This window comes from Phascolarctos cinereus, unplaced genomic scaffold, assembly GCF_003287225.1.
Source record: "Phascolarctos cinereus isolate Bilbo 61053 unplaced genomic scaffold, phaCin_HiC Scaffold_4;HRSCAF=312, whole genome shotgun sequence".
NCBI classification, from domain to species: Eukaryota; Metazoa; Chordata; class Mammalia; order Diprotodontia; family Phascolarctidae; genus Phascolarctos; species Phascolarctos cinereus.
The window spans coordinates 462,134,598-462,155,356 of record NW_027555847.1 but is presented as its reverse complement, the minus strand read 5'-3'; the positions used below and the strand labels follow the sequence as shown (position 1 = coordinate 462,155,356).

At 38.7% G+C, this 20,759-nt stretch overlaps 1 protein-coding gene across 6 annotated transcripts in view; it reads left to right on the top strand.

Annotated features, from left to right (window-relative positions):
- Positions 1–20,759, top strand: part of SULF1 (sulfatase 1) — a 200,995-nt gene that overhangs the window by 88,171 nt on the left and 92,065 nt on the right. For 4 of the 6 annotated variants that reach the window (XM_078153363.1, XM_021002089.2, XM_021002091.2 and 1 more), the window contains exons 3-4: positions 16,572–16,645; positions 16,942–17,169. In XM_078153363.1, the coding sequence (XP_078009489.1) occupies positions 16,998–17,169 (172 nt within the window). In that variant the 5' untranslated portion in view covers positions 16,572–16,645; positions 16,942–16,997. The other 2 variants (XM_078153362.1, XM_021002090.2) reach the window with 2 other exon arrangements.

Here is a 20,759-nt window from a genome sequence, read left to right as displayed (position 1 = left end):
GAGCCATGGGAGGTTTAAAGAGAAATGAAAAATATTGGAAAAGTCACTGTGATGAGAGTGGGATAGTGAATCAGTTAGAGAATTCTGAAGTGATTTCCTTGATTTAGCAAGGGGCCAGTTGTGATTACACAAAATAAGTTTATAGTGGAACCAGTCATCATGGTTACATGATTTTCTCCACTTTCCTTCAGCACATGAATAAAGTGAAAGCAGCAAATGATGGGAGTAATCCAAGGCTGGGGCTTGGCTAGGCAAGATCGACAAGAGGATAAGGGGCAAGGGACTCCAGAGAACAATGGAGAGTTGAACTGGTTCACAAACTTGAACCAGTTCAACTGGTTTAAGATGGGGAAGGGAGGAGAGCATAGCCAGTGAAATAGTGATGGCCTGGGAAAGTATTAAAGGGTGGAGGCATTTGAGTTTATGGGTAGGATGAAGATCAGGGTTAGGAATCATAAAGCAGAGGGAAAAGTAAAAAGGGAACTAGACTTGGAGTTAGCATATACCTGGGTTCATTTTCCAAATCAGATACTTGCTAGCTTTGTAGACAAGGGCAATTTATATAACATCTCTGAGCCTAGTTGTCTTATCTGTAAAATGGTAGCCATAATAGTTATAGCACCAACCTGGCAGTGTTATTATGAAGATCAAATAAAATAACAGACATAAAACACTAATCCACTTTAGAAATGCCAGCAATTAGTATTATTATTTTCCCGGTCAATGTCTTGGGATTTTTAAAATAGTAACAATTAGAAATGAAGAAAAGCTGAATTTACCAAATTAGAACAGTCTCTGCTTTGTATAATCTGGCTCAGGTACCCTGGGAGGCCACACCCAAAGGGCTTCCATGGACTGATTGGTAAGTCAAATGACTTCAACTCTTGCCTTCTCACCCTCACTCTCTATTATAAAGAACCACTATGCCTAATGGCAATAGTCAGGTAAAATCATACCACTCATAGCTTATCTGATGTGATTTCTAGGGTAACTGCTCAGCTTGGGTAGCCTATAAGGTCTGGGAAGCCACTAGAATGTGTTTCTTCCTTTCCTCAAGCCCCCGATTCTAAATCTAACTTTTATGCTAGCTGGTAGGTGATCAGAAAGGCTCTCAGTATTCACCCATACTCCTGGCCTTCACCCAGATACTGTAGTATACCTCTATGTGCTGATTTCTTTAATTGCACATCTGCTAAATGCTGGAAATTGGATAAGGATCCACACTTCATAACAACCTTGCAATCACAATAATGCTCACCTACTATTCCTTTGATATAAAGATAGCTTCTGCCAAGGAGAAGGAAGCCCTAGCTGTATTTGGATTTAAATGATGGGTGAGACTACTAGAAGGAAAATGAGCTGAGACAGGATAGTAGATTCCTCTCTATGATCTCTTTATCTTTATGCATACCATCACTGTATTTCTATCACTTCCTTCTCAGCAAGTATATCAGTGTATACTTTACCATCAAGACAATTTCTGAAGATTCTTCTCTCTTCCCCTCTTTGGTTCCTGATGAATGAGAAGTTAGGAAGGGATATTAAGCCCAATGTACTCCACAAACACACACACACACACACACACACACACACACACACACACACACACATACACGCATGCGCATACACGCACATGCCTACATGCCTGCAAAACATCATATGTTTCTGTGAGGTCAAAGAAAGCTGGAAGCCATTTCTATTTCTTACTCTTCCTTCTGAAAAGTTTAGGCTATTTTTCCTCTATATTACATACACTGTTTGAGAACAAAGGAACTAAGGAGATTTTGTGCTCATCTCCCTCATCTTACAGATTAGGAAACTGAGGCCTTGAAGGTCCAACAGGCACAAAAGCCATAACTGAGTCAATGGTATTCTGTCTCTAGAAACGTAAGAACCCAAAAACTGACTCTGAGCCATAAATGGCTGTGACTGTGCACTAATGTTTTCAGCTCCTGCCTCAGTGCTGTAAGGATTAATTAATCATTACAAGATATCTTGAACTACACAATAGGAAACAAATACAAGAGCCCTTTGCATTCATGAATTCATGACTCACAGTTTTGAATATTCATGGCTCACTGTGCCAAACTATACTTTTTGTTCTACCATGCCCCAAGGGTACTGAGACTCTGGCAAAGGTGAAGTAGAAGGGCATAGATAGTATGTGGCTGTAATGCTGATTCTGTGTGTTTTGTTCCTTGGCAGACTCCATAAAAGTGGGGTGGGGAAGGACAGCACCAGAGTAGTCAAAAAGACCATCCAAAGCATGAATTAAACAACTACCTTCCCCATACATTCAGCTGATTAAACGTTCTTAGCTTAGCTATTCTTTTGAAATTCATAATTCATTCATTCATTAATCCATGAAGCATTTATTAAATACCTACTATGTACAAAGTATAGAAAACTACTCAACCTGAGCTAGACTCTTGCAATTACATCAGTCAAACTACCATGAGCTCCCTGAGCGCAGGAAACGTCTTCTTTTTGACTTTGTATATCCAACTCTTTGTACAGAACATGGCCCACAGTAAGCTTTTGATCTGTCTTGGTTGCTTGATTAATTGAACCACCAGACTGTGGTATGAGAGACCATTTAGAGGGAGGAAGAAGGAGGTGTGGCTAAGAAGGAAAACAAGGGAGGAGTGAAAAAAATGAGTATTTGCTTACTTTGTAATTTTGGTTAGGAACTCAGTGGCAATAAGTGCTTTACTTAAGATATTAACTTTACTTTAGGAGGCTGTAAAATCTTACACAGAGCCGGTTCCCTAGTCTAGTCCATTAAGATCCTACCAGGTTAGCCTAGTATCACGCCATCCTATCCCGATCCTTTCAAATAAGAAAAGGAGAAAGAGTAGAGCCATTGCACAGAATCAAAATCTTAAGACTGGAAGGTTTAGAGTTCATTTATATCTGATTAAGAATTCATTCTAAAACAGCACCAACCTAGTTATCCAGTCTTCACTTAAAGACTTTAAATCAGAGGATGTCCACTTCCCTCTTCAGAAAGCCCATTCCATTTTTGAATCCCTGTAAGTATTAGGAAATTTGTCCTTCCATTAAGCCAAAATCTGCCTCTTTGCAACTTCCACCTGTAATACTTAGTTGTATCTTCTGGCCTCAAGCAGTACAGTTCAAATATTTCTTCTACCTCTCAACCCTTGATATCTTTGAAGGCAGCTGTCCTACACCCCTTCCACCTTTTCTCTTCTCTAGGTTAAATATCCCCAGTTCCCAGTTCCTGGTCTTGAGGTTCTTCATTACTCTGGTAACTTTCCTTGAGACACTATCAAGCTTATCAATGTTCTTCCTAAAATGAAATACCTATAAGTGAACCCAATATTCCAGATGTAGTTTGATTAGGACAGCACAAGAGGAAGAACACAACAGAACTGTCAACTCCCTGGACTTAGGTACTATGTCTCTCCTAAGGTCATAGCTGCTTTCTTGGCCACCATATCCCACTGTTGATACACATTGAGATTAAAGTCCACTAAAACCAATTATCCCTCCCTCTCTTTCCTTTGTTATTACTATATCTAGAAGAGTATTACGGGGTTGTTTTACCTCACAAGACCTTTGGAACTTAATCCCCATGAACAGAGGGCATACAAATGCCATTTTCTGTTGAAGGCTCTATTTTGAGATGTGATTTTCATGTTCCAGCAGGTGGGCCATACTTGAACCCATTCCTTTCTTGCGTTGTTCCACTCTTTGTGACCCCGATTGGGGTTTTCTTGGCAAAGATACCAAAGTAGTTTGCTATTTCCTTCTCCAGCTCATTTTATAGATGAGGAACTGAGGCAGAGTTAAGTGATTTGCCCAGGGCTAGTAAGTCAGATTTGAACTCATGAAGATGAGTCTTCCTGACTCGAGGCCCAGCACTCTATCCACTGCACCTCCTACGTGCCCAAATCCACCCCCAGAGTAAGGCAAACTGAGGATCAGGTCCGGGGTGAGGCTGTACATTGCATCAGTGACTCAAGGGCTAAAGCCATGCCTGAGTCAAGGTGAGGTGAGGAAAACAAAGAATCAGGTGGTAAACCAGGCTGTGCTGAAAGAAAAGACAAGGTGCCCACAATCAGATTATTAGTTCCTAGGATCCTAGTTCTAGAACAGGAGGGGACTTCTGAAGCCATCTGATCCTCCTCCTTTATTTTATATGTGAGAAGATGGAGATTTCTCAAGTTCAGGTAATTTGCCTAAGGCCACACAGGCAGTAAGTATTAGAGATGAAATTTGAACATGAGTCTAGAGGCAATGCTTTTATCTCTACATGAACTAGGTTCATCATTTGTTTATCATTGCTTCTAATGCTAGGACACTTGAGAAGTCACGTGGACTTCAGCTGAAAGCAACTTAGCAGAAAGCTTCTGGGCCTTTGTCAGTGCTCTAACATCAGGGCATTTTAGGGATTCATGGCAACCAGTGCAAAAATGCTTGGTCTTCAGTGATTTTAAAAGTTTGTTTCTATACCTCAGAGGTAGCTCATCTTACCAAGTGCCTTTCTTTTGACTGGCGTTCCTTGTCAGCTGCCTCCAGTTAACACAACTGCCTGGCAGATCAGCCTTCATGTGAAATGACACAAAGCATCTGCCTGTTCTCTGTACAAGCATGTTTGGTCCCATCCTCTTCTGTGTGTGCTAATAAGAGTATGCTGACTGCTCTGCACTGTGGGCTGCTTAAAAACTGGGGGTTTGGGGCTTTAATTAGTGATGTGAGGGCTTGCCCCTTACTAGTGTGTTTAAATGCAACAATTTACTTGCAGATATCCAGTATATTAGAATTGGGAAAGATGCCTGGTCAAGAAACTGTGCCTGTTTGCAAACAAAGTGCTTGCCAAACCTGCTAGCTTGAAGAAAACCCAAGGAGAAATCTTTAAGGAATTTTAAAATACAGTACTTATTTTGGGTTCAATATAGGTTGGAACACCGAAAGCCCCTCTTTCCTTGCCTGGCTTTATCTTCCAATAAAACTAATGAATTTATAAGTTTGAATGTATAAATATCGGCTGCATTCTGAGTTGAATCTAATCCCAACAACTTAAAAGAAGAAGCAGTAAACTGGAGAGTTTTTCCTGGTGAGCACGAAATGCTAGGCAACAGTGTTCAAATATATGGCCTGCTACAGTATAAAACATATTTAAAATTATTAAATATACACATTTACTATACATTATACAGAATACTATTTATAAGCGACCTCTTCCACTTAATAGTGAATTTCTATAGAGCCTATCAATGTTGTATTTAACTAATCAGTAAGTGGATAAGCTTTCATTGTAAGCACCCACCTCTAACCTTCACCCCTGCCGGATTTTTTTTTTGCTTATTTTTTTTAAGGGGGAAGGGAGAGTGTGGGTAAGCTCCACAGCTAGGCTGCATTATTTGAAGTTTTATTTCAGTGTTTGAAGAACTCTTCTGCCCTGATGTTATACTATAGTTAACATATCAGAGTAATTACTTGGATGTCTCACCGAAACCTTTGCTTCATACATGTCTTGCTCAGAGGAATTGTATTGCAAAAGCTTATTGGCTAGGATCAGACATGATAGCTTGTAAAAATGGCCTGCAGTAATTTACATGTTTTCTTTTGTGTATAATTTGAAAGGGTAGTCAACACCATGCAGTAGTAATGGATAAAGAATCAGCATCACATTCTTCCAGGTTCCTTGTGTATTTGAAAATGGCAGGGTCTGAAATGTCCTCCTTTGTTCCACTACGGTTAGGCAACCAATCCTACTAGTCACCATTAGTTCTAATGTAACTGACTGTAAAGTACAATGTTGCCTTAGAATCTTGGCGAAGTTCTTAAGACAGACAAACCTGCTTAGTAGATGCCTGAGATCCTTTCAGGGTTGTTAAAGAGTACTGGGCAATATTCTTTTTTTAAAAAATTAAAACAACAAAATTTTATTCAAGTTTGTAACTTCCTCACTAACCTTTTTGCTCAATTTATCATCATTTCTTTACTGGAGTGTTGAAATTTCCCACAGCTATCGATTTTCAGGCAATATTCTTAAATAACGTTTCATACACTATTGAACCAAGTCAGGGACACATAATACAACTGAGATACAACATTGTTTTTAGGAAGGGACATGATCCTGCAAAAGAGCTTGGGAAAACCAGGTTCTAATGTAATATCTAATACTTGCTAGCCATGTGACAGTGGGCAAGTCACTTTATCTCTGTGAATCCCAGTTTCCTCATCTGGAAAATCAGGATGGGGAGGATCATCATGATGATTATGATGGTGATGATGGCATGTACATAGCATTTTAAGATTTGTCATGCTTTACAAAAATAACCCTGAGAGGTATGTGCTTTTATTATCTTATTTTACAGAGTTTCCTTATCTGTAAAATAGCACCTGCCTCCCAGGGTTGCTGTGAGGATCAAATGAGATAATATTTGTGAAGTGCTTAGCACAGTGCCTGATACATAGTAAGTACAATTTAAATGTTAGCTATTATTATTATCAAACCAACCTTTCTACTAGCTTAGCTGTCTTACTTAATTTCCCCTATTCTTCTCTTAGCGTCCCCTATCTCCATGCCTTTATTCATGCCATTATCCACTTTGCCATTATTAAATGACTTCCCAGAGTCACACAGTCAGTAAGTATCTGAGGCTGGATTTGAACAGATGTCTTCCATACTCCAGATCCAGTGTTCTGTCTGCTGTGCTATGTAGTTGCCTACAGAGGTAGCCACTACCTCACAGAGTTGTTCAATAACCAACAAACATGTACTAAGTCCCATGGAATTATAGTAGGTGCTGGGGATACAAATAAAAAAGTGATAAAGTGATATAATCTCTGCCCTCAATGAGCATATAATTGTTTTGAGGATCAAATGAGATTCCATTTATATGCGTGTACAGCTTTAAGCACGATATAGATGTACGTTATGAAAAGATTTCAAAATTCTGTACCATTTTCCATTTGCAAGGGATGTTATAGTCAAAATATGCTCACTTTTTCCTATCGACTTGTTAATGATCCAAATTTTATGCTTAAAGTCACTTCTGAACACTTTATAGCATTTATTAATTGCCTTCGTTAGCAAATAAACATTTTCTACTTTTCCTATGCACAGGTTTTGGAAAGCCTATACGTATAATTGAAAGGTGGTTTCCTTTTTGATGGCTCTCAGACCCCAAATGCAGTTAGGAATCCGTTTCATTATCCCTCCAATATCACATCAGGTTTTAATAAGCCTTCTTTTTGTAACACACATGTGCCTGAGACTTCATGGAAACCAAATCAGTAAGGAGAAGGGATTACTTTAGAGTCCTTTGAAATATGCTTTGTTTGGAATGGCCTCTGGTGACCAGCTTTCATGAATGGCTGATTTTGCTTGTGGGGGCCCATCATCTGTTTTAATCATACCCACCTCCTTTGTACAGAAAGTACACTTCTTGCATGCACTGAAATAAGAAATTTTAAAATAAAGTAAATTCATTGGTGAGAAGATATATTTAAAGTGTGGACAATAATAAAATTTTGACATTTCAGTGATTAGAGATGTGATTATGCCTGTGTAGTGCCCATGCACATAGGTTGAACTACAAGCTTAACCTCACTAATGGAATTAATTCTTTACATGTCAGACTGAGCAATAAATTATGATGCTTCCCCTTAACTTGTTTAAAAGTTGTATTCTGTAAGTTTATTTCTCACATCTCTGTAGGTTAAAAACTTTATGAAAGTTTCCTGATGGTGGGATACCAGTGATATATTTCTATCAACCAAAAAATGACCTTCTAATTAATAACTCACAGACTTTCAGAGATGTAAGAGAGACCTCAGTGGTAATATAGCCCAATAATTATCCACCGGGAATTCATGATATAACATCCTTAACAGTCATCCAACCTTCATTCACATCAAGACCTCCAGTGATGAGGAAATTACTACTAGCAAGGGTAGCCCATTCCTTTGAAAGGCTCTAATTGTTAGAAAATTCTTCTCTGCATGGAAATTTTCTTTTTACTTAAATTGAATTGAAGGCACACTTTAAATTCTGAAATCAGAATGTGTGTGCTTATTTCATTCAATGCAGACATTGCAATTTTCAGGTCAACTGCAGTCAATTGTTTCTGTGAAGATGTTATGAAGTCATGACTTTAAGACCTTGTGCTGAAATTCTAGCTGACAGGTATATAAATCCATTTGAAGCCATTGATAAACATCTCAATAATGACCACATTATAACTTGAAGACTGGTGGATAAATTGGATGGATTGGTAAAGAATTCTATAAATCGCATAGAGACAGACTAAATGTAGATAGCTGATCACATTTTTTGTATTCCTTATAAACCCTTTGCTTTACAGCTGAATTTAATGGATTAGCCTTCCAGTAGAGGCAGCAGCCTCTGCTACTTACCACCATGTTGCATGGTGAAGATATTTTTTTTAATGGCCGTAGGCTTGATATCACAAAGGAAATTGAATTAAAGGATCTATGTATTTTTGCCTGACAACGTTGTCTGCAATTGCCCCATTTTGCTTTTTAAGGACTAGTTAACAGGAAGTATACTAATGCAAAGACAGCAGGACTTTTAGTTACTTACAAAACACCTGTTGAAAATGAATTTGCCATCTAACTACCAAGAACTCCCTTTTTATTTTTTCCTCTGTGAGGCAGTTGGGGTTAAGTGACTTGCCCAGAGTCACATAGCTAGTGAGTGTTGTGTCTGAGGATGTCAGATTTGAACTCAGATCCTCCTAATTCCCAAGGCCAGTGCTCTATCCACTGCACCACCTAGCTGCCCCAACTATCATATTCTTATAAATATCTCTCACTTCTATCTTCTTGGTTCTGCTTAAATTATTACTTTGCTAGTGTAGACTTTCCTTATCTTTGCCCTGGTTTATTAAGAGGGAAACTGAGGCCCAGAGAAATGAAATAACTGAATCAAGGACAAACAGGTAGTAAGCATGAGAGGTTAAGATTAGAGCATAGAGCATTAGAGCATAGTCACCCAACACTGAAGCCAGAACTCTTTCCACTGTAGTATGCTATACCATCCACAATTTGGATCACAATTAGAAGCAGCCAATTAGCACAGTGGAAAGACCACTGGGCCTCAGGTCAGAAAGACCTAAGTTCAAATCTGGCCTCAAACACTTATCTAGCTGTGTGACCATGAGTAAGTGATTTAACTTCTGCTTGCCTCAGTTTCCTTATCTGTAAAATAGCACTTGCCTCCCAGAGTTGCTGTGAGGATCAAATGAGATAGTATTTGTAAAGTGCTTGGCACGGTACCTGACACATAGTAAGTACAATTTAAATGTTAGCTATTATTATTATCAAACCAACCTTTCTACTACCTTAGCTGTATTACTTAATTTCCCCTATTCTCCTCTTAGCGTCTCCTATCTCCATGCCTTTATTCATGCCATTATCCACATCAGGAATGGCCTCCTATTAATAAAGATCAAATTGATTTGGTATCAATTTGATATATTTGATAACATTCCAACCTACTCAGAGTTTTTTTAAGCTAATAATCTCATCCATTGGTGCAGATGTCTTTTGCTGAGGTTAACGACTTCTTTCTAGCCAAATCCAACTTCTCCTTTCCCGAGCCTCTTTGCTTACTGCTTTTGACAATGATGACCATAATGTGATCCTCTGCAGCAGCTGCTCCAGTGAGGCTATGTCTTCTTGGCTCACTGTGTCTCTGTTAACTTTTAACTTAATATGCATAAGCTAGGTATATAGCTCCATGTCAGGCACCAAGCTACAAGATCAAGAATGACATGATCCCTGGCACTATGGAGCTTCCATTCTAAAAATGGAAAAAGATTATAGCTGGAGGGTCTTAGAGGCAACCAAGTGCAAGCCTCCTCATTTTTCAGATGAGTAAACTGAGGCACAGAGAAGTTAAGTAACTTGCCCAAGGTCACACAGCTAGTAAGTGTCCAAGGTGAAGATTCGAACCCAGATCCTCCTGATTTCAAGTTTAGCATTCTACCCACTATACCAATGCTGCCTCTCAGGTAAAAAAAAACTATTAAACAAAATAGAACAAAATGAATACATAGGAATGATTTTCAAAAACTAAGTTATATGTGACATCAGCAGAAGGATCATCTTAATATAATTATTGATCTTTTTATTTTACATCACCTTCACTTCCAAATAAATCTCTCCTCCTTCCCCTATACAGCAAGCTATCTTTTATAACAAAGAATAAGAAAGAGGGGGAAAAGCAGGTAAGCTAAATTAACCAACACGTTACACTAATTGGGCAGTGTGTGTGTGTGTGTGTGTGTGTGTGTGTGTGTGTGTATTTATGTTTATCCAATAATCTCTTTAGTTCCCCTGGGATCTAAACCCATAGTTTCCTATCTCTGCAAATGTGTGAAGGTTTTCTCATCTCTTCTAAGGCCAAGATTATTGGCTTCATAATTACTTAGCAAGAAAGGATCATTTTTCATTGGGAAATCACCTCCTCCATAGGTGAATAGGGTATTGAAAGATGTGTTGGAATTTGACAGGTGGAACAGTCATAGCCCCTAGGGGCATAACACTTTAGCCAGGATTTTTGCTATAATCACCCTTTGAAGTCGGCTGTGTCACTGCCAGGTAAAAGACAAGGAAACTAAGGTTCAGGTAAATGAATTGAGCTGGTTGCAGACATGAGGGCCAAAACTGGAACCTGTGTCTTGGGACTCCAAGCTACTCTTCTTTCCACTAAGCCTCACTATCTGCCTATGCTGAATCCTCCTCCTTCCTCTGCTTTGTCAAGTTGCCCCAGAGTTCAGTTCTGAGATAGTTGCATTCCCTTTACACATCCAGTCCTTTTATAAGCTCATATATTCTTGCAGTTTCAATCATCACTAATAAATATACGACTCCCAAATCTATATCTCCTTCATTAACTTTTTATTCTCCCTCGAGGCCTCTATATCTTGTACTCTGAAGAGATTTCCATTTGGATGCCTTGCAAACAGACAAAAGTGGCCTATCTCATTATCTTCTCCCCTTCATTTTCCTCATGTGTCATATTTTTTTTTCTTTACCTTTAATAACTTCTAGGTAGCGATAGCTATTTAGGCAGAAAAATAACTAAATGGCAGAGAACCTAAAGTTTCTGAGACAGCTGAGAAACTATTAAATAACTAAGAGGTTACATATCCAAAATATTAAAAATTTACTGAGAAGTAAGTAAAGCCTGTCATCTCAATAGCATCTTGCAACTGATGAGATACATTTTAGTGACATCAGAAATCTAGACTTCTCGATACTAAGGGTCACGTCACTAGGTACTTTCAGTCCAATCTTGACTTATTATAATATACATGTCTAATGGGGCCTTTACTGATATAATCAGTTTATTCTAGCTTCATCAGAATTTTTAAAATTATAGCCTAGCTAGTCAAAGGACACATCTTTTAAACACTTTAAAGTATTTTTCAGACCCATCAGTTTGTTTTATTCTCCCAAACCCTGTGTGACATAGGAATTATATTATTTCACTTTATAGGTGAGAAAAGTGAAGTATAGAGATGGCAGGTAAGTTAGCCAACATCAGGTAATTTTAGAAGCAATAATCCAAAGGATCAGAGTCGAAACGGCCAAATTCCACTACTAAGTCTTCCAGTCCACTGTTCTCTAACCATGTTTGTCTCTCTTCAGTTCTTCTCTTTTGCTCTTTTCTCTGTGGGAAGGCATGAAAGGAAATTTCTCAAGGTCTAACCCAGGCTTTCTAGAATTTTCAAAGAAAAAGTGCACTGAAGGCCCTACAATTCAGATTTAGGAGACAATTTGATTGTAAGCTCCTCGAGGCCAAGTACTGATTTGTTTTTTTCCTTTATCTTCCCAGCACCTAACAATACAATAATTTGATTCAAATCAGAAAACATTTATTAACACAGTAACTTGTGCATAGCAGGTGCTTAGAAAAATGTTTGCTTTAAAAAAAAATTACTGGGTTGGGGGATAGTCGGTTCAACTGGTGTTTGTCCTGAGGCTAAATATAGCATATGCATATCAGGAAAATTAGCACAGACTGGAAACCCAGGAGTGGAAGAAGATGTGTGAACAGATTAGAGATAGTTTGAAAATATTGTCCCAGAAGGAAACAGATGGAGTCTATCTTCTTTGCTTGGAATTTTGATGAATTAACTTGGGAAATGGACATTTCTTGGATTGAGTGTATGTTGTCTTTCTTTGCCAGCTATGAGATTCCAAAGAAAGAAAAAAGGCCCTTTTATAGATGATCTTTTTAAAAGAGTGGTTTCATCCTCAAGGCCACCTCCACAGAAAACAAATTGTGAATGAGAACCTTTAAGCTTAAGCCTAAGAAAGAAAGCCCACACAAACAGACACCAAGAAGAGTCATGAGCAGGGGAGAAAAATAAGGGTCAGAACCACCGTTTGATGCTTGTATTCTCCTTGGCATAGTTCTGAGATTAAACTTTTAGTTGGCTTTAAAGGAGGCCATTGAAGGCAATGGGTGGAGATGAGGAGGAAGAGCATTATAGGCATGGAGGACAGCAACGGAAAATGGCTGGAGCTGAAAGAGGGAGTGTCTTGTTCATGGAATAACCAGGAGGCCAGTATCACCAGACTGAAGAGCACATATCAGGGAGTAAGGTGTAAGAAGACTGGAAGGGGGCTAGATTGTGAAAGGATTTGAATGCCAGAGGATTTTGCACTTGATCCTGGAGGCAATAAGGGGACACCGGAGTGGGACAGTGATGTGATTGGACCGACAATTTAGTGGCTGAATGCAGGATAGATTGAAGTGGGAAGGGACTTGAGGCAGGCAGACCCCTCACTGGACTATTCAAATAGTCCAGGCTTGAAGTGATGAGGACCTGCACCAGAGCAGTATTGGTGTCAGATGAGAGAAGGGGGCATACTGGACAGATACGAACAGGGTGAAATTGGCAGGCCTATAAGAATGAATGATAGTTAGGAGTCAAGGATGTTACCCAGGTTATGAGACTGAGGCATGGTACATGATGCTGCCCACTATAGTAATAGGGAAGTTGGAAGAGTTTTAAAAAATGAAGGTTAAGCTTGCAAATCAGTCCATACTCAGAGTCCTAGGGACTGAAGTCCTCTGTATAACCACCAATAAGGTCAGAGAAAAGTCAATATCTAATCAACTTCAGACATTATCCTTTATCCCTCAGACCTGACTGCTCAACATGTAAGACAGCCTTGGATCAGGCAGGCTATAGGTCCCATGCATTCTGATGGCAGTGATGAGGTGTTAGACTTGGGTTCTGCTGTAGGAGACGAGCATATGTAAACTATATCCAACCCCACTCCCCATTGGCTAGGTATCTACCCTCCATTCTTTTTTATGTGTCTTGAAACATTTAATGACACATTTACATTTCTCCTTGGCTGTCCTATACAAAGAGCCAATTAAACTTTCCATATAGTGGCTGACTGGGAACTGCATTTGGGGTTTTTGTTTAATGGCTTGGATAAAGGCTACTTGTATTCAAATCCTGATTCTTGGATAGAACATAGTTCCCTAAGCTCAATTTCCATGTGTAAGAAAAGTTTCTTTTTAAATTTCTCTCATTTTCTATTATGTCTCTAGACAAATTGTGATGTCTCTAAGGACACTTGTAGTCCACCACAAAGTATCCAATGCAAACATTGCATCCTGTCTCTTCTGTCAAGTCCTGCATTTTGTCTGTTTTCTTCTTTACTTCATTTCCTTTACGTTCTGGAAACCAGGCTGTGAGAGGATAACAGGTTTTAAAAGGTCATTTTTAAATAAAGAATTGTCTGTGTGGATTCTTGTAAGGGGTTTTGTGTGTGTTTGGTGGAGCTAAAAAAAAAGTTTGATTCAACCAGTATGGATGGATGATTAATCTTTTTTTTTTCATAATCCCATTGATATGTTTTTATAAATGCATTACTGAAATAACTAACAAAGTAAGACAGAATAATTACAATACTTTTTGTGACTCAAAAGGAAAGGGAACTATATTGTCAAAAAGCAATGCATCTTAGCAAAGGCAATGTTTTCCCCTTTTCCTTTCTTAAGAAAGGCTTATTGGTGTGTTGCATACACCAAGAAGCCAGTACTACTTCCCTAAAGCACTAAAGTTAATAAGATGAAATAAGGAATAATTGTTAATCACTTGCTTTGGGTTAGTGCAAATTGTTTTCTTATGGAGATACAATTATCAGGAAATTTCAATTTCACAATATGGGGCAGAAATATTATTGAACTGTTGCTCATGTCACTGCTCAGAAGAGTGAGGTTTGCTGGAATTTCTGTATTGAGAGTATCTGCAAAGTTTGATGTACCACTGTGACCAGTATAGGAAATTCACATCCAGCCTCACTTCCCACACATCCTTTTAGATTTTGTAGGTAACCAAATTTTGTTAAGAGGCATCATGGGTGACAGAGAAAAGTGTTGATCAGGAAAATCTGACTTCCAATTCTGCCTCTAATACTATGTGTCCATGGGCAAGCCACTTAGATTCTCTGAGTCTCAATTTCACCCTCTATAAAATGGAGATACTAATGCCTAGAGTACCCATCAACCTCATAAGTTATTGCAAGACTAAAGTAAGATAATGCATGCAAAGCAGTTTTGAAACTTTAAATTGTCAGTTATTATTATTAGTGATGTTTGAGGAGCAGCCATTAAATGAAACTAATTTTTTTGCCGTTTTAAGCTGATCCACCTACCCCTTTGTGTGAAAAAGCTCAATTTAGCATCTTAATAGGATCATAGAAGCATTGGTATAGAAGTGAAAGGAACTTAAATGCCATCTCCTCCCTACATTTTCCTTACTCCTCCTGTTTTCTTGTTCTTTCAAATCTGTAACTTTAAATAAATGCACAGAAATGAATGCACAATAAACCATTAGGGTAGACTAATTGCAGACTTTTCATACTCAGAATGCCCTTTAACTTCCACAAAAGCCCTGGAGAAGACATGCTGAATCTCGTATATTGACTTCTGCCTGGGCATAGGGTCAGTCTGAAATGGAATGCTGCTTGATAGACAATGCAGTCAGGATTTCCGTGCTAGAGACGCTGGGATTTTTGTTTAGTTTTTCTCTCATATACACATGCACAAAGTAATTGGAGGCTGTAGAGTGAAGAGCATTAACATTGTTTATAAAACATCTCATAAAGCTTAAAATAATAGGGGTGTGTGTGTGTGAAAGCCAAAATCATGTGTATGGCCAGGACTAAACAGCATACAGTATTTTTCCCCACCACCTTGTCCCCCACTTTACCTTTCTGAAAATATGGAACTTTCTGTGGCCCTCTGAAATCAGTGGAGTCCTTTCCTCCTACAATGCAATGCTTCCATTTAATTAGTCATGCTTATTTGTATAATGCTATGCTGCCTGCCTGGTTACAAAGCCTCAGGTGTGTGAGTTGAGTGTCTGATGAAGTCTGCTCCTTTCTAATTAATTTTAGGGCACAGTAATTCCCATACAGACTTTCTCATAGGCCTTCAAAAATGGGGTAGTGGGGAGATGAGTGAGATCTTTTGCCACTTTTTTAGTAATCTAAGAGAAAATGAGACAGTTTTAGGTTAGTGCTCTAAAGTAGGAGGGCATTTATTTCTCTGGCCTTAGGGGTGTGTGTGTGTGTGTGTGTGTGTGTGTGTGTGTGTGTATGTGTTTCTTTTTTTCTTTTCCTTCTCCAGTGGAGACTTGCAGTGGCTTTGCGGAGCTTCAGCCTGAAATGCAAAAAGAGTGTTAAAAAAAAAAACACGTTAGAGTATAGTGGCTAACCTTTAGTCCCCGGACCAATCAATCATTTTCAGTTGCAGGTTTATATGTGCTGCCGCAAAGCCCAAGCTCTGTGTTCTCAGCGCATGGAGCTTCACAATAGTGAGGCTGTTTGACCGACAAGTCGGGAGAGGGGCTCGGATAGGCACCCGGGTGCCGAGCCTGGGAAGAGAGAGAGAGAACAGTGAGGGAGACCTCGGCTCGCCAGAGGGACGGTGCGCTCAGCTCTGCCTCTGATGGATGGGGGGCAGCTAGGAGCTCTCATAGTCAGGGCTGGGGGAGGGCTTCACTGACAGTCACTTAAGATGAACTCTCTGTCAGGAGAAAAGAAGCTCCCGGGTAGTGATCCAATGCAGATTACAAATGACAGCTATGCCTTCCATACAGCTTGAAAGGGGTTCTATATTTTACACAGGTGAGTTATTTCTCTTCCAACTTCTCATTACTTACCCAACCTCCTCCACCTACCCACGCACCCACCTACTCACACGAAATGCTCTGTTATTTGACAGACTATATAGTCTAATGTTACTTTTGTTAAGGATTTTTTTAAGTATTGTTACAAATGCGTGCACAGATAACGACCCTGACGGTTCTTTATTTTAATGATCAACTTTGAGCCTGAATGTGAATAGTAAGATATTGTTTGAAATAATTGGTAGCAGTCCCGTGTTTTGTTTTCTTCTGTTCTTCTGTCTTCGTGTCTGGAAAGAGAAAAAAAAAAGGCATGTTGCGGGCTATTCAGAAGGGTTATTCCAGATCAGAAGAACTTGTCTCAAGATCTGTGGCTGATATTTCCTTTATTTTTTTTCTCTCCTCTGATAGGACTCCATCGGCAGATGTTCCATATACCTCTGCAGCACAGAAATTGATTACTCAGACCAAATACTTAATTCAAGGTACTATCTACTTCTAAAACGTATTAACATGTGAAGCCTTATCTGGAGATTATAAACTGGCAATGAAATTGAAATAGGCAAGGGGCAATTTGGAAAACAAATGAAGGAAGTAAGCTTGTAAAATATTCGAGTATGCAGAAAAGGTGTGTAAGTTTGTTACCTCCTGGCTGCTTTGACTGGTTTTCACTTATCTCTACTACTTTTCTATAAGTTCATTTTGATATTTGGGTTTCTGTTTTACTCTCCTTTTTCTCCTTTTCTCTCTCCCTCTTCCCATTTTCTTTCTGACTCCACAGATCTCTGACCCAAGAAACAAGCATTTGGTCTGTTTTGCAACACTGAAACATCTACAATGAAGTCCTATTGCTGGACTCTAGTTTTGGCTGTTCTGGGTACAGAATTGCTGGGAAGCTTCTGCACCACTGTCAAATCCCCACGGTTCAGAGGGCGTGTGCAGCAGGAACGAAAAAACATCAGACCCAATATTATTCTTGTGCTCACAGATGACCAAGACGTGGAACTGGGTGAGAGACTTTTAAAAGAAAACTGTTTTCACCTCCTTTGCATAAGTAATTTCACTACTTTCTAGCCTCCAAAAGACAAGTCCGTGCCTTTTCTTCCAGGTTAGTGTACCTATCAGTTGACCTAGTTTTAGAAATGAGATTTTATGGGACCTAAAGTATTATATTTTGCATTTTTATCACTTCCTTTGACTGTCCAAAGCTTGACATAATCTGTTTTGAGGGGGAAATTTATTTGTGGAAGCTAAAAATTTGACCTTGCAAGTTGGAAACTGTTGGCAAACAGATTAAATACTGTTTAGGCAAAAACTTTTCTAAAATTGTGAAGCTCAAGTACATATAAAGTATATGGATAGAGATATATAATAAGAAAATTTCAAAGACAGGTGCATTACAGTGGGACTCGTTGAAAAGATGGCATCATGTTTGCCAACAAAAATGAAACTTCAATGTTTTACAAATTATGTTGTTAAAATTGGCTAGGCAGCCAATGTCAACTTTAGGAGTAATGGCTGTTTCTTCGAAGAAAATATATAACTAGGGTAATTTAGAATACAGCCCAATGTCAGAGTTTTTGCAGCTAACCCTAATAAGATCCACAGTTTTCTATTTAGTAGCTCTACTGTAGTCATATCATGATTTTCTGTTTGCTTCTTCTGCCCTGCAACATTTCCCTAGGTACCATACCAGTGGGGACGGGTGTGGGGATGAGGGAAGAGAGCATTTATTAAGTACCTACTATGTGCCAAGTACTGTACTAAGCCCTGGGAACATAAATACAAGCAACCAGAGAGTCCTAAGCTTCATGGTGTTTATGTTCTAATGGGGGAAGAGAACATATCATGGGGTACTGGAAAGGAGAGACAGTACCTATATGAGGGAAAAGAGATTGGTTAGGAGAGAAGTTTAGAGAGTAAATTCAGCAAGAATGAAATGAACATATCAGTGATCCCTTCTAAAATGGCAGTTTAGAGGATAGGATAGCATGTTCTCAGGTAGTGAGGAGGTTGAAAAGTCCGAAGAGTACAGCACTGGGCTGAAATGAGCACGACTGGAGTCCTTTCTGAGATAGTGGTCACAGAGAGGCAGTCACCAATCAGGAAAGCTGGGCCTTCCAGCTTAGGTATCCCCAGAGTCTTAGGTTATCCATAAGGGTGTGCTCATAAGTATTTAACAAGTAACTCTGCCCCCCCCTTAAAAATGTACCCATGAAACTTTTAAATTTAATCTGTACCATTAACCTTTTCTCCATCGCTTTCTTAAGTCTAGAATATCAACAAAACGGTAAGACAAACTTTGACTTGTAGCATTTACCAATTTCCAAGGTATAAATGCTCACACTAAAAATTTAATAGTCAAGCTCCCTCCTGCTGCACCCCTGCACTCATTTCTGGAAGGCATGAGAATCAACATTACACAGTGGAAGGAGGGCTGGATTTGCTTTGAGAGGACCTGGGTTCAAATTCTCCATCTGCCCCTTCCTACCAGTATGATAATTTTAAAACAACTCACTTAAATTTTCTATGCCTCAGTTTCCTCATCTATAAAAGCGAAGGTAGACTTGTTGATCACCAAGATCTGTGATCCTTTGAAGTTAAGATCAGTTACTTCTCCCCCACAATTGTCTAGGTCATATTCTCATGTTCCCCAGTTTGCTGTGAATCAGAAAACTCTCCTCTAGTTTGATTGCTGGACTGAAAAAGGCCTTGCCTGGATAGCCTACCTTAGATCCTCAGTTGTGCTAGAAAGGAGGGAGAGAGGGAACTAGTTCCAGCTCAGAAAGTCCCTTTGAACATTGGCTGTCCTGTCACTGCAAACCTGGAAAGAAGCACATCCCCAAGTCGATGTTACTTTGCAGACCATCTCATACGCAGTTTAGTTGAGATCATATAAGGTAGTTCGTAGAGAATCTTCCAAAGCTTTCTTGGTCACCTACTGCCAAAATTCCTTTCCTTCAAAGGCCCCCCAAAAATTGATGTCTTTGTTTTGTATCACATAATTTTTTAAAATCCTAAAATAGGTTCTACCTTGAAGACTTCCCAGATGTACCCCTCTCCCTTCTCCAAGTTGAAAGTGATCTCTTCCTCCTCAAATTTCTCATATCACTTTGTCTCAACTTCTCCTTTGCACTTATCACAATATTTATTATATTTATTTTATTCACATTCTTTTTCCTTCTTTAAACTAACCTTTTTGAAAGCAAGACGTATGTGGTGTCCATGTGGTATCATTATGTTCCCAGTACTTAATGCCTCATACATAGAAAACACTTAATTTTCTTTTAGTTGATTAGAAAAACTAGTAACACTTCCCAATTTGTCTAAAACTATATCACTGGCCTCGGAGCCTTGTCAGTCCCAATACAGGGCTTGTTCTACTCAGTTCTGAGCTATCCAGGGAACATCACAACTGCCTGAACCAAACTGTAATATCTGGTCACTTTCCCTAGCTCCCCCTTTCCTTGATTTTCTTCTTTTGTGCCCCTTAATGAATGTTTATTGATTTGAATTCTTTCTATTGTTGATCCAGAACATAATCCATGATCATAATCATATGACCATAACCATATGACCATAACCATAATGACCATAATCAATGAATATTTCTCAAATCCTTGTAAATGCAAGACATTGGTCTGTGTGCTCAGTATCTAAAAGCAGAAATGAAAGAGTATTTTTCCTCAGGGAACTTGCATTCTGTTAAAGGAATTTGGCAAGAAAAATAAATAAGAGGTAAGAAGGAAAAAGCATGAAAAACTTGGGAGATCAAAAAAGGTTTTGAATGTTAAATAGCACATCAGCTGATTTGAATATGAAGGAAGCTAAGAATTCTACCTGTCCTGAAAATGTATGCTAGAGATAAGAGACAAAATAACAGAGGAAAGGTAAAGGTAGAAGGTAAATGGGGAGGATCAGCCAATATTTTATGAAACTACAACTTGGTTATATTTTTATTAAATAGACACCAGTAGCCTTAAAAAGTAAATACAGTTCTCAGAAATGATTGCAAGAGTTAGAAATTATTCTAAAATTATCACTTTGTGACAGAGTAACTTGATGTAAAATCAGGGGAAGATTTTTTGCTTTCATATAACTCATAAATCAGGGATTCTAATGTGAGGTATATCACATTTATTTTAATTATAAACTACATTGATAGCCTGGCATAGTGAAATCTGAAAGACATGGTTTCAAGCACTACCTCTAATTCATGTTTTCTTAAGAATTTTCTTAGTGGCTACATTCACTACTTGACCACATCCAAGTGCGTGAAACAGTAATGTCACAATAGTATGACCAGAGACAGGTCAGTTAACTTAGTTCCCCAGGCAGCTCTGATGAAACCTTAGGACCTAAAAAATAAACTAATGATCAAGAAAAACAAAAAGCCAAATAAACATACAAGATAAATAATAAAAGTAAACCTAAACCCTTACACTATCATGTAGAACATTTCAACATTGTAGAACCAGACAATGAGGAGTAAACCAACTACATGTTTATCTGTTACATTTCTTTTCCTTTAATTTTAAAAAATTGATGTCTTTGTTTTGTATCACAAAATTTTTTAAAATCCTACCCTTCTCCTCCTCC